This window comes from Setaria viridis, chromosome 6 (assembly GCF_005286985.2).
Source record: "Setaria viridis chromosome 6, Setaria_viridis_v4.0, whole genome shotgun sequence".
In the NCBI taxonomy this organism is placed as follows: domain Eukaryota; kingdom Viridiplantae; phylum Streptophyta; class Magnoliopsida; order Poales; family Poaceae; genus Setaria; species Setaria viridis.
The window spans coordinates 852,814-867,796 of record NC_048268.2 but is presented as its reverse complement, the minus strand read 5'-3'; the positions used below and the strand labels follow the sequence as shown (position 1 = coordinate 867,796).

Sequence of the window (14,983 nt, the reverse complement as noted above, 5' to 3'; positions counted from 1 at the left end):
TCCCACGATGCTCTTTGTCTCATGAGCACTTTACCCCACCAACCCCGATTTTCATTTTTTTTATTTACTTTTACCATCTGGAAGATACAGTGCAAGAGACAACAATTAGTTTAGGTGGTCGAGACAATAATTGGTTTAGGTACTAGATAATTGGTTTAGACAATTAGTTTAACTGCTACCGACCAGATTTTAAAAAAAAATAATGTTCAAGATATATGTACTAGATCATCAGTTATAGCATCTCCAAGAGTGCCCGGTATATGATTTCAATGACTAGTTTTGGTAACCAAGGTGAAAAACCAAAGCTCCAACAGTTGTCCAACTTCGTTCCCTACTTTTCCGCATACCCAATAACAACTCCATCTTAAGCCAATTTTTCCTCCTCTCGGTGCTCCCAAAACCTACAGATAAAAAAGGCTGAGGGAAAAGATTCTCGCGAGTTGCTGTGCAGTGTTCACAGCCAAAAAAATCATGTCTTGGACCCACATATGGATGATTACATCGCTTAGGATTTCCTGTGGGGTCGAATTTTCCAATGGCCAGTGGGCTTGTCTGGACCGCGTGGACTTGGTCAAGGGCTCGCTCGGTGCCCGGGTTCCTGGTTTTTTTTTTTGAAGGTGTGGCCGGATTCCTTCTGTCCCGGCTGGAGTACGTAGCGTAGCGGCCGCATATAAGCCCTTGTTTAGTTCACCCTCCACTGCCAACTTTGACACTATGCAAAAAAAAGATTCCCTATCATATCAAACTTGCGGTACATGCATGAAGTACTAAATGTAGACGAAATTAAAAACTAATTGCACAGTTTTGTTGTACTTTGCGAGACGAATCTTTTAAAACTAATTAGTCAATGTTTGGACAATAATTCATAAATACAAATGAAATACTACAGTATGATACAGTACTGTAACAATAATTTGGCACTTCCAACAAGACCTAAACTAATCGTCGGTGTTTCGTGGGGTCGTGGCCCGCGCTGCCCGGTTTCTTTACTCCTCCCCGCCCGCCGTGTCGGAGTGGACACACGTCGCGCTGCGGTTGGCCGCGGCCCCCAGGGAGTTGGTGCAGGCACTACTCCCTCGGTCCCTCTCCCTCCTGCCTGCGGTGGAAGTCGCGGGGACGCAACAATGGCGTGCGCGCTTCGAGGGGCGTGCGAGGCGAGGCCCCGCGCGCGCGCGAGCCTGAGCCTCCCTACGACTACCAGAATCGCGGAGAGGATTTGGATCTCCAGGATCTCAAACCGCCATCTGCAAGCAAAAGCACACAGGATCACGACCAGGCTGCGTGCCAGCGCGAGAAACGAATGGCAGCAGGTCAAGAATCTCTGCAGGTAGTACCGTAGCGAGTGTATCGTATCGTCGTTCGTCGTGGCCGAGATCACCATCTGTTGGATCATGTGACAGAGAACTCATTAGTACAAGTGTGTTCTCAAGCGGTTTATACATGTGCGTGGCCTTGAAAAGTTCGCTTCATTAGTTCGCTGATGATGGTCGGGTGTGAGAGTGAGACTAGCCGGACGAGTGCAGAATTTGATTCCCTTGAAATTAAGCACGCACGCGTGCATGTGTGGCGTGGCACACGTTCCCCATTTCCTACAGGGACGCCACGCCAGGGCCCCCCGTTTTTTCTACCGTGCATGATGCCATTAGCTCAGTTGTACTAACAATCTCCCACAAGAAAATTGTTACCTCTTCCATAAAAAAAATATACTGGAATATATGAAATTTAGGCTAAGCAGTAAAGAGTGAGCTCCCACCTCCCCTGGTGCTGTCGAGGCAGATCTTTTTGCTGTTCAGGTCATTATATGTTCGGACTGTAACTGCAGATTTACAACAAATTTGAACTTGTACGAGCATACCTTGCAAGTATGGTCACCTTGCAAGAACTTTGCTATTATTTACACAGCTAATGTGAAAATTTATGTGAAATTTCTGGTGTTCCTTTAGGAAATTGTGCCTAAAGTCTAAAATGACTCATGTTTGTCGAGGATTTTTTCGGTGGACACTCGGCAAACATGTGGAGTGTCCATGCCATTAGACACTCGGCAAACGTGGCATGACCGTTTTCGCACTGTCATGTTGCTTTTTTTTTCCGAGCGTCAATTTTAGCACTGGCAAAGTCTGCTCTTCAATAATTCTGCTCCGATGATCAGGAACATCAAACGGAAATTTGTCTCGGAATTTCGCATGGTAGCTCTTCATAGGGCCAAGACCCAGATCCAGTCACTTATGTTAGCTTGGTAGATTCCCTGTAAATGTTGTTCCCAGTTCTTACTTTTGGTTCTTGCTTTTTTATTTTATTTTTGATCTCTCGGTCTTGATTTGTATTTGGACCCTTTTGTTGTTTAGCTCTTTAATAAATTCAGTAGGGGTCTCCCCCTCCTGTTTCTTAAAAAAAAAGTCTTTGCTGAGTGCCCGATAAAAAATACTCAGCAAAGAAATTTTTACCGGCACTATGTATGCCCACTCAGCAAAGGCTTTGCTGAGGTTTTTTTGGCTTCGTCGTGTGCCGTGGACACACGGCAAACTTGGACATTCTCGTAGTGCATCGTGCACGTTCATATGCATATGGTAGTCTATTGAACATTGTTCTATAAATGGTGGGCATAGTTATATATGGTTTGCACAAGATTATTGTTGCATAGAATGTGGTTTGAAGGTATGTTGCCAAAAGTGTATCCATAGATTCCATGTTACTTATGGCCTGGTTTGGTTCCTCTTGCTTATTTTCAGCACCCATCATATCGAATGTTTAGATACTAATAGGAGTATTAAACGTAGACTATTTACAAAACCCATTACATAAGTGGAGGCTAAATTGCGAGACGAATCTATTAAGCTTGATTAGTCCATGATTTAACAATGTGTTGCTACAGTAAACATTTGCTAATGATGGATTAATTAGGCTTATAGATTCGTCTCGCCATTTAGCCTCCACTTATGTAATGGGTTTTGTAAATAGTCTATGTTTAATACTCCTAATTAGTATCTAAACATTCGATGTGACACGTGCTCAAAATAAGCAAAGGGAACCAAACGCCTCCTATGTTGAGGTGCACATCCTCCTGCAAAACATTCCCTACCAGTCAAAATCCCTATCCCCCTCTCCCCCACCCCAATCCCCTTGGAAGGAGATTAACCGCCCCCTTTTGTTTCTTTCTAGTTATTTTATATAATCTTCTTTTGAATGAAGAAAGCTTAGATTCTAGCCTATGTAACAAGGTAGTACACACAACCTTGTCAGAAGGAAATATAAGAGAGAAAGAAGAAAGTGATCCAGCAAGTGATAAACAACATAAGATCTTAAACTCAACATACGTCTCAAAATTACCTAGTAACCTACAATCCATATATGGAGGAAGAGCTTAACGTAGTCACTCCTTCGTTGTCAATAGAGAGGGATATGGCACCAACAGGCGCCACCATCGTTTGCCGGCGAAGGACAAAGGCCTTCGCTCCGAGCACACATCCCAAACCTACCTCGACACAACACCATCAAGCAACACATATCAGCACTCCATAGATCCGAGAGGCCAATCTGCATGCGCACACATATTGTCAGGGACACAGTACACCTGCAAACGCTGGGCTACAGCAACAGCCACCACCATGCCTAGGCAGTGGCATCTGTCGCCCCCATGGAGGCTGATCCCAGCAGGGTGGGATTAAGCCAGCCACCCTAGTCCAGTCTCGAGGTCGGCAGCGGCGACTCCAAGATCAAAAATGAAATAAGGGGGTGTTTGGATATTTATGTGCTAAATTTTAACAGTGTCACATCAAATGATCGGATGCTAATTAGGAGGACTAAACCTGAGCTAATTATAAAACTAATAGCAGAATCCTGTGCTAATTTGCGAGACGAATCTATTAAGCCTAATTAATCCATCATTAGCAAATTGTTACTGTAGCACCACATTATCAAATCATGAACTAATTAGGCTTAATAGATTCATCTCGCGAATTAGACTCCATATGTGCAATTAATTTTGTAATTAGCCTATGTTTAATACTCCTAATTAGGATCCAAACATCCGATGTGACAGGTGCTAAACTTTAGCAGGGTATCCAAACGGGACCTAACGCGCGAAGAAGTGTACATAATTGGAGTGATGAGCAACTACAGTACAAAATATCTATCTAATCTTTTCGACCACGAAAAGCAAAACATTATAGTCTTAGTTGTAGCTATAGGGGTAGTATAGTCTTAGCGCAGATAAAAACTTGGACCAAAATGCCCCTGCGTGGGTAGTTATCTTAGTTATAGCTGTAGTGGTAGTATAGTCTTTCGTCCTGGACTATAAATAGGGATGGGGGGCTGGTTATTTCAGCACCTCTTTGCTTAGCAACTCATTATCTTTTGGCTTAGAGGCTAGTCATGTGCTTAAAGTGAGAGGAGAGAGGGAGATTAGAGAGTGATTACTCTTTTCTCTTGATTTTTTCATCTTTTAGTGGGTGGATGAAGGGAGGAGGCTAGCCCTCTTTTGTAAAGAAGATGCTCTCGTGATTTAGTGTGGTTTGTTGTCTCAAATCGTGCAAAATCTTTGTTCCCGAGCGTTTTTCTTTTTTCCTATTTTTGGACTCATTTTTGAGAATTTTCGTTCATCTTGTTGGAGCCCGAATCTCGTGAGTTTGGTTAAAGGGGAATGTTGCTAGGACTTCGTGGAGCTTCTTTAATATGATCCCCTTCCATATATCTCACGAATCCGACTTGAATTTTGAGTTTCTTCCAAAACCGAGTTTGAGTTAGGGTTTTGATTTTCCCTAAGATTTGCGATGAATACTTGAGATTTTCGTGATTTGTCTCATGGATCTATTTTTCCTAGGGTAGTGCATCCTTGGGTCAAGTTTCATCTTGATGCGTGGAGTGCGGAAGGAGATCTCACGATTCGAAGTTACGTGTGTTCTTGGGTGTTCTTGCTGTTCTTCTCTCTGTTCTTCGTTTCCTTCTGTTCGGGTGCGCAGGTGACGGAGCAGCGCTACACTTGCTGCCAGGCCGTTCACAGCGAGCGGCACGCGGGCCGGTGGAAGCAAGCAGCGGCCCAGCAGCCTTCGCAGGCCGGCAGCCCAGCGAGTTGGCAGGCTGCCCCAGGTGCTGATCGCTAGCAGGCCGTCTGGAGCTTGCGACCCAGGAGTAGCTGATGCGTCGCGGGCCAGACCAGGCCGCAAGCACGGCGACAAGCCAAGCAGCGAGCAGGCAAGCAACGCAAGTAGCAGGTAGTGCCTTCGTGCCACGAAGAGTTGCTTTCTAGCTACAGTGATCAAATCATTGAGTAATCATTATTAGTTCTTGCACATGGCTGATAGCACCGTTCTAATCCATTGTTGTTCGGTGTTAAATTAGCTTTTCTAATCCTCTGTTAATCCTAACACTTAGCCAACTAATACTTGTTCACTTGCTTGAGTACTAATGTGTTTTCTCTCTTGCTAATTATGCTTAGTTGAGTAAGTTTTTTGTGGGCTTGCTTGAATCTGATTGTGAGTCACTTTATGTTTCCGCCATGTCAAGCACGTATTCGGATCACTTTGAACTTTGCTTTCGATACGTGTATCATTCCTAGGATGAGCTTGTCACGAGTTGACTTGCGTCATCTTGACGATACAACGTGCTGTGTGCTTTGGGGTTGCATTTGGGACATAGGCCTTATTCTTGTTGAGAATTTTTATAGGCTCCCATTCACCTCCTTTTATCGCCCTTTCAATCCTTCAGCTGCAAGCTCAAGCCGCGCCATCGTCCTCGCCTCCGATGTTTTCGGTTGGTGTTTCGACCGTAGTACTACACTTATGCAGTTTCTAGTCAATTTGGGCGTACGTTTTGACAGGAAATTTTTCTCCACTTTTTGATTGATTTCCTCAGGGTTCGAGGCACCTTTACTCAGGTACATAAATATATCTACGGTCTTTTAATTCCCAAATTTTGTGTTCTTTCTTGCTCTACTCTGGCTTACTATCGTAGATCAAGATGCTCTGTTCTTGGTCAACTAGCATCTCTCCAGATTTTAGAGACTTTGAAGAACTAGATCATTCGGCTGGCATGCTTTCGATTTTTCCTGCTTAGTACTCCCTTATGATGCTTGTAGCAAGTAGCAACGCAATCATAACCATAGCAAACTGCTTTTAAATATCAACAAATGATTTTAGAGACTTTGAAGATCTAGAGCAAATTTTATTTGACTATCTTTTTTTAAAAAACATAACAATGCTTTGTGCTTCTGTACAGAGTAAAATACAGTACAGTTTTTTTTTCCAAAAAAAAGACAATCCAGTGAAAGTTAATTCTCATATGAGATAGATTGCATTTTGTTTGGAGTACAACGACGCAAGAATCCCTCTCTGTACTAGCTATTGTTCATCCCTTTCTTGATCTTTTAATGATGCAGACAGATAGCCGATAAAGTTAGCGAGGCTGGATACTTTGTTGTGGTGCCTGATTTCTTCAATGGAGATTATTTAGACTCAAGTAAAAACATTTCAGAGTGGATCAAGCTCCACTCCCAGGTCTGTTCCATGTCCCTTTCAAATTTCATCTTATGCTCATTGCATCATGAGTTGAAAATATATTGATTTGAGTATCCGATCGATCTGGCAGGTAAAAGCTGCCAAAGACGCCAAGCCACTCTTTGCTGCTTTCAAAAAGGAAGGAAAGTCCATCGGGGTGGGAGGTTATTGCTGGGGTGGTGAGTGAAATTCCAGCTTCCAAAATCCTTCTTCAGGCAACATACAGAGCATAAAATTCTTATCTCCTATTGCCGCGTAACTGACAGGAAAGTTTAGTGTAGAGATGGGGAAAACCAGTGATGTTAAAGTAGTTTCCATTTCTCATCCTTACATTGTGACTACTGATGACATGAAAGGTTTGCTCCTTTTCTTTGTGTTTGCAACCTCCCAGACAGCATCGATTGAGATGTCTTTGGAACTGAACTTAAGTGCTTAATTTCGTATGCTAACTATATGACCATTCAAAACAGAGGTTAAATGTCCAATCGAGATCCTTGGAGCTCAATATGACGAAGTCGCACCGCCAAAACTAGTGTACCAGTATGTGAGTGTATTGCGTCATAGAACAGAGGTGAGTTCCTAGTGATTCCGTCATAGAGGATACTATATATCAGTTGGAAAAGCTCATTTTTGTGGCATTGGTTGTTTGCAGATTCCCTACTACGCCAAGGTCTTTCCAGGAGTTGCACATGGATTTGCTTGTAGATATAAACTGCTGAGCAAGCTCTTGGTCTAATGATCGACTGGTTTGACAATTACTTGAAGTGAAGCCTTTCGGAAGTGCCTAGCCATGCACGGTTGTTCAAACTAACTAAATAAAACAGATTATATGCAATTGCAACACCTAACGTATAGTGCACAACAAGACCAGTGCGTGCTTTCTTGTGGGTTATCTTTTGAAAGAACTTCCTGGCTCAAATACAAAAGATCATAAATGTAGTTTTGTGCAAGTTATACTACTACTATGTTTTGTCTCTAATATCCATCGTGCACGTTCATATACATATGGTAGTCTATTGAACATTGTTCTAAAAATGGTGGGCATAGCTATATATGGTTTGCACAAGATTATTGTTGCATAGAATGTGGTTTGAAGGTATGTTGCCAAAAGTGTACCCACAGATTCCATGTTACTTATGTTGTGGTGCACATCCTCCTACAAAACATCCCCTACCAGTCAAAATCCCCCCACCCTAATCCCCTTAGAAGGAGATTAACCGCCCCCCTTTTGTTTCTTTCTGGTTGTTTTACATAATCTTCTTTTGGATGAAGAAAGCTTAGATTCCAGCCGCCTATGCAACAACACACAACCTTGTCAAAAGGAAATATAAAAGAAAGAAAGAAGAAAGAGATCCAGTAAGTGATAAACAACATAAGATCTTAAACTCAACATACGTCTCAAAATTACGTAGCAACCTACAATCCATATATGGAGGAAGAGCTTAACGTAGTCACTCCTTCGTAGTCAATAGAGAGGGATGTGGCACCAACAGGTGTCAGCATCGTTGGCCCGGCGAAGGGCAAATGCCTTCGCTCCAAGCACACATCCCAAACCCACCTCGACACAACACCATCATATCAAGCAACACATATCAGCACTCCATAGATCCGAGAGGCCAATCTGCATGCGCACACATGTTGTCATAAAGCAAAAACTAAGATGAAAACAAATCGAATTAACCTTGTTTAATTCCAACGTGCTCTTGAAACAGGAAAAAAAAGATCATCATTGATAATGATATTTATTCTCCACACCATGCATTTACTTGGTCATTGTGCTTCTAGCATGGGATGGTTGCGTGGGCGCCTGCTGCACCCTTGAGCCATACAATCTTGACGTACTTTTTTGACCAGCTGGACCATGGGACAGTTGGGATGGGCGCCTGCTGCAACCCTGATGTCATCCTCCAAATCACGCACAGTCAATAGTAAGAGCAACATGTCTGAGGCCTGCCAGATTCTGCAGCCCAAGGACCAGGCCGCCTTGCTCATAATTGAACTGACCCCGTGCCACCAGCCACAACTTGACCCCGTGCTCATAATTAATCTTGGCTCCTGGCTCAAACTCCAACACCCCCTCATCAGCACACACGAAATTAGACTTGACTATAAATGCTGGAATCCTTGACTGCTGAGCTGATGATTTGATGGTCCACCACGTCCGTAAAAGATGAGCCTCCGAAGGGGTGGTGGAGTAGAGCCACACGAAGACATGAATGGAGCATCCACGACGTGCAGTTTTCGAAGGGTTGTGATAAGCTTGGAGAGTGACGAGATACATACTTCCACGTCCACGTGACGTACTACTGCATAAGGGTACTCCCAATAAATTCCAACTCAGGATAAACTTGATAGTTTGAAAACTCAACCCGATCAATGATAGCTCTTCCAATGCCTGCAGATTTCCAATCCCATCAGGTAGTTTTACCTCAGCATTGACAAGAAAACGCACTAATCTCTGCAGTTGGGTAATGCTAGCCGGTAGTTTTTTAATGCGGGTATTCCTAACATCTAGTGTCTCTAGATGTTGCAGCTTTTCTATATCTTTTGGGAGTTTGCAGTGGCATATTGATGACCAAAATTTTAACCTCAAGTACTTCATTTGACCAAAACTTTTGACATGTCCAAGATAGCAATCTTCTTCAAGTAACTCATCCTGAGTTTCTGTATTCAGCACTCGCAAGACTTGGCTACTTAAAAACATAGAGGTGTTTTTAATTAGCAGCACTGAATTAGGGTCAAAAATATTAATTGATCGAATATGAGTTGCATGTTCTTTTATCCTCTCCATCTCTTTAGACCGCCTAGAAATGCCATTTTGGATAGATAAACGGCGAATCTTGTTAGAAGAATAATTTTCAGAAAACCCATTACAATTCCATATAGTAACAAAATTGTCCTCCACAGCCTTTGATACAATAAACTCAAGTATGACATCATGAACTCTGCACTCTTTCGCTGTTGCGCCATCTGCCCCAACCTTGGTTGGCTGGACCAAGCCTCTAATTTCATTCAAGTAACTCCTCCTAAGCTGCTCCATATTTTCTCTGCCTTGTCCAGGAATCAGTCCTTCGGCTACCCATAACAATATCAACCGGCTCCAATCAATCACATAATCCTCCGGGAACACGCTCAGATATAACATACAGCTCTTTAGATGAAGAGGAAGGTCGAAGTAACTAAGCAGAAAAATTCTTTTCATTTTATCAATGTGAGAATCTTTGTCAACTGCAGCAGAAATATACTTCAATGCATTGACCCAGACTTCCTTGGTTTGGCTTCTGTTTGCTAATAAACCAGCTATACTGATTTGGCTAATGGTAATCCCCCACATTTCCTCAAAATATCACTGGATACTGCCATCAAATCTTGGGGACAATGTTCAGTTGAGTGAAATAGCCTTTTAAAGAATAATCTGCGAGATTCGTCATCACCAAGTGGCTTTGCTTTGTACATTTGTGCGTCAATACCAGCACATGTTTCGGCTACTGTTTTACTGCGTGTTGTAGTAATTATTCTGCTTCCGTTGTCATTGCGAGGTAAGGCAGCTTCTACAAGCTCCCAATCTGATACATTCCAGATATCATCAATCAAGATGAAGTACCTGCATGCATTATATTGGTTGAGGAATCATGTAACAAATGCATATGTGGTCGGCAAAGACTAGTTCGCCGAGTGTCAAAACTCGAACACTCGGCAAACATGTTGCCGACGGCCAAAAAACACTCAGCGAAAAGGTGTACTCGGCGAATTGCGGACTGACGGCGTCGGGGTAACGGCGGGTTTGCCGAGTGCCAAACGGGAGGCACTCGGCAAACACCGGGTCTTTGCCGAGTGCCAACACTCGGCAAAGACCGGACCTTTGCCGAGTGTCATCCACGGGGCACTCGGCAAACCGGCCCCCTTTGCCGTGTGCCGGGTCCCGGGCACTCGGCAAAGCGGCCCCCTTTGCCGAGTGCCCTAACCATAGCACTCGGCAAAAAATGCCCCTTTGCCGAGTGCCTTGACCATAGCACTCGGCAAAGGACCTTTCCTACACCTGGGAAATACCCCTTTGCCGAGTGTTAAGGCCAAAACACTCGGCAAAGGACCTTTCCTACACCTGGGAAATGCCCCTTTGCCGAGTGTTAAGGCCAAAACACTCGGCAAAGGCCCCTCTTTGCTGAGTGTTACACTCGGCAAAGTGACCAGAACCGCCCCTTTTTCGACATTTTGCCACGTATAACGGACCCCTCTCAATTCACAATACACATATCACAGGCATTTGTAATAAACAATCACATGGATAATTCACAACCACAGGCATAATTCATAAACATCACAGGCATAATTCAACATAAGCACGAAATAATCCATAAATCCAAGTTCTTGTCACAATTTAGTTTCCACATTGTTCACAACCAAGTCTACTTCCGTGGAGGCCAAGGAGACCACTGCGACAAATCTTGATCTTCATTATTCGAAGCCGCCGATTGATTCTGCACATAGGATAGGACATTCTGAGGTAACATCTAAAGTTGTCAAATTTAAACTATTGAATCTTAAGCACAATGTGTCAAGTGACTCACAGGAGTAGTCGTGGGTGGCTGAGGCGGAGGGAACATCATCGGCGGTGGCGGAGGCAAAGACTGTCCCATGCTCGAAGCAAAGTTCTGCATGTACTGGAACATCTGCTCCATCCTAATCCGGTTTTCCTCCTTCATCCTCCGCCGCATTTCCTCCATCTGCGCCGCCATCTCCTCTTGTTTCTTCCTTGATTCTTCCACCTGGGCCTACAATATTTCATTGCAATGTTATAATGCAAAGCTAAAGTACAACAACAAACGAACGATGAATGGAAGAGAAAGAACCTGTAGAGCCTCCATCTGGAACTATGCAGCGGTGGGTCATGGGCGTACCGCCGGGCTCGAGTCCGTGCTCCTAGCTCGAATCTGGGAGAGAGTGGGAGTAGAGGCCGTGTCGATGACGCCGTCGCCAATCCAATATCGGCCATGCTTCTTGCCTCCTCCCACCCTCATCACGATTTGTCCATCAATGTCCTCGGAGCTCGGATCAAAGTCTGGCCCGTGAACCTCCCTAGCCATCTTTGTGTACTCGCTGACGCGGCTGTGTATGCTAGGGTGGCTGTACGCCTCGGACGGGTCGTCTGGGTTGAAATCTATATCGGACGAGAACGAGAATGTTCGAAGAAATGAAATTGTACCTTCTGTTTGAACCAAGAAATGAAATCGGGCATTCCATTTCCCGCACCCTCTTTAAGAAGAGTCTCAGCTTCGTGCGGGGCCGGTTGCCTTGATTTATGCCAGAATTGACGATGAAATTGCCTATACCAACAAGAAAGATACGTTTAGGCAAGAGATACCATTAATACGTCGAAACAAGTTTGTCGATGACTTACATCATGTACGGCTCCACTTCAGATAGGTTGGTCAACACATACAGCATGATAGAGCGCCACTCTTCATGGTTAAGGGTCTTGAGGGTCGCACCACTTGCACTTCCGAGTTGCCCTCGGAAAATGCTAAGGCTTAATTCATCTTCACTAGCATTGTAACGAGGAGGTGGATTATGCACGCTAGGAAGGTTGTCAGCGTAGTATTTCGATGTGAAGTTTGACACCTCCTCCAGAATGTATGCCTCTGCAATGGATGCTTCAATTTTGCACTTATTCTTACATTTAGTTCGAAGAACCTTTTGACATCTCTCAATTGAGTAGCACCAACGACCCTGCACAGGCCCCCCCATTCGTGCTTCATACGGGAGGTGTAGAATCATATGCTGCATTGGATTGAAGAAGCCTGGAGGAAAGATCTTCTCCAACTTACAGAGCAACACAGGCGCCATTGTTTCCATTTCTGCAACCACGGTACGAGATAACTCCTTCGCACAAAGCCGGCGGAAGAAATTGCTCAACTCCGCTAGCACCTGCCACACATGCTCAGGGACATAGCCTCGAACCATCACCGGAAGGAGGCGCTCAAGCCATATATGGTAATCATGACTCTTGAGCCCGTTGATTCGCATAGTTGCTAAATTCACTCCCCTCTTCAAGTTCGCTGCATAGCCATCAGGGAACATTAATGTTTGGAACCATTCTAGAACCTCCCTCCTTTGGGCCCTCGTCAGAATGAAATCGGCCTTAGGCTTTCTCCACGACTTGCCAGCTCTTGGAGGCGCCATGTTTAGCTGTGGTTTGTTGCACAATGTCGCTTGATCCACTCTAGCCTTAACGTTATCCTTTGTCTTGTCAGGAATGTCCATTATTGTACCAAAAATTGCCTCGGCGATATTTTTTTCCGTGTGCATTACATCAATGTTATGTGGAACAAGGAGATCATCAAAATAGGGAAGCTTCCACAAGCACGACTTCTGCGTCCAAGCATGTTGCGCGCCATATCCCAAAAAACCACCTTCTTCATTATTGAACTCAAGAGCGTCTAACTGAGCACGAACTGCGGCCCCTGTCATCATCGGTGGTGCGGGGGCTGTAACTACAACATCTTTGGTAAAATTCTTCATGTCTCGTCTAAATGGATGGTCAGGAGGGAGGAATTGTCGATGTTTGTCGAACGAAGAATATTTGCCACCTTTCGACAACCAAATGAACTTCAAAGATGCTTTACATATTGGGCATGGGAACTTCCCGTGAACACACCATCCGGAGAAAATCCCATATGCCGGCAAGTCATGCAGTGAGTACTGGTACCAAACATGCATCTTGAAGTTTGTCTTTGTGGATCGGTCATAGGTCCATACCCCTTCCTCCCAAGCACGGAGCAAATCATCAATCAGAGGCTCCATATACACACTCATATTATTCCCCGGATGCTCTGGAATTATCAACGACAAGAATATATTATGTCGTTGAAATAGGACGCCGGGTGGGAGATTCAGGGGGATAACGAAAATGGGCCAACAGGTGTACGGGGCGGCCGCCATTCCATAGGGATTGAACCCATCAGTTGCCAACGCAATGCGTACGTTACGGGCCTCTAGAGCTTTTGCAGGATAAATCGCATCAAAGCTTCTCCAGGCTTCAGCATCGGATGGGTGTACCAGCTTCTCAGGATTATAGCAACGGCTATTTTTGTGCCATGTCATCTGTTTCGCGGATTCTTCAGTCATGAAAAGCCGTTGGATCCTCGGTATGAAAGGAAGATACCGTAGAACCTTCACAGGAATTGCGAGCTGCTTTTTCTGACCGTCACCATAGTCAACCTCCAGAAATCTAGACGATTCACACTTCACACAGTATTTTGCTTCCGCATACTCTTTTCTAAATAAGATGCATCCCTTCGGGCAAGCATGTATATGCTCGTATGGCATCTTAAGTGCACGAAGGAGTTTCTGTGCCTCATACATGCTCTTTGGCAAGATGTGACCAACCGGGAGCAGGCTTCCAAAAACTGTCAACATAATATCAAACGCGTCTCGACTCAAACTAAACTGAGACTTCACAGCCATTAGGCGTGCAATGGCATCTAGCTGAGAAATCTTGGTATGGCCGTGAAGGGGTTGCTGTGCCGCAGACAACATTTCGTAATAAGCCTTAGCGGTAGCCTCTGGCTCCTCCTCCCTACGTGCCTCTTCGAAGTGTGCTTCATGATAGTCATTTAACATGTCTCCCACCCCGGCATCATCATCAAATTCCTCGATGCGTTGTCTCAAGACCTCCTCTCTCCCACGGTCAGATTCACCATGGTAGATCCACCTGGTGTAGTCTGACGTAAATCCGTTCTTCACCAGATGTTTGCCCATGTCTAGCTTGGTTTGCCGACGCATGTTTCCACATTTGCTGCACGGACACCAAGTCGATCGAGCTCCATTGACACTTGCAAACGCCCGTTCCAAGAAAGCATCCGTCTTGTCAAGCCATTCATTGGTCAACGTATTCTGACTAGTGCGACCCGTGTACATCCACTGACGATCCTCCATCCTCTACCATTTAAATAAGTAATACAAAATTCACATTGCATATACACATTCCTATATTGTCTACTAGGTAAAGATAGGTCCTAATCCCACCCGAGGATGTGTAGGTGGGTTTAGTATCCATGGTCTACTCCAACCCGAGATAAAATTTCGGCAGCACCTCCCCGCTGTTCTCCAAATACACGTCCATGATAGGAGATTGTGTATCTAGAGAACAACAGGGAGGTGCTGCCGAAATTTTATCTCGGGTCGGAGTAGACCGTGGATACTAAACCCACCTACACATCCTCGGGCTGTCCAAAAAACGTGGACAATTTGAAACAGATACGATTATAGATATGCAAAGATCTGCATATTTCCAACCGTATCTCTTTCGAACGGGAGACGCCTAACTAGGTTACGTGATATACAAACATTATACGGAAATAGAGGTGTAGCATGCCTCACCTTGCTATCCTGCAAAGTGACGAGTCGAGGACGGTCCTTGTAAGCCTCTCCTGCAACAAAAGAAACAAAGCATTGTTTAAGTCAAAATTTCGGCAGCATCTCCCCTGCACGGG

General features: G+C 44.5%; 1 protein-coding gene across 1 annotated transcript; it reads left to right on the top strand.

Annotated features, from left to right (window-relative positions):
• The first annotated feature begins 4,316 nt into the window (after positions 1 to 4,316).
• On the top strand, positions 4,317 to 7,470 carry LOC117860697 (endo-1,3;1,4-beta-D-glucanase). Its single transcript, XM_072294380.1, is given in 9 exon segments — positions 4,317 to 5,210; positions 5,704 to 5,748; positions 5,851 to 5,872; positions 6,374 to 6,491; positions 6,583 to 6,670; positions 6,758 to 6,847; positions 6,962 to 7,062; positions 7,144 to 7,198; positions 7,201 to 7,470. Coding segments are annotated over 9 exon segments (654 nt in total). The 5' UTR covers positions 4,317 to 5,134; the 3' UTR covers positions 7,260 to 7,470.
• The last annotated feature ends 7,513 nt before the right edge of the window (positions 7,471 to 14,983 follow it).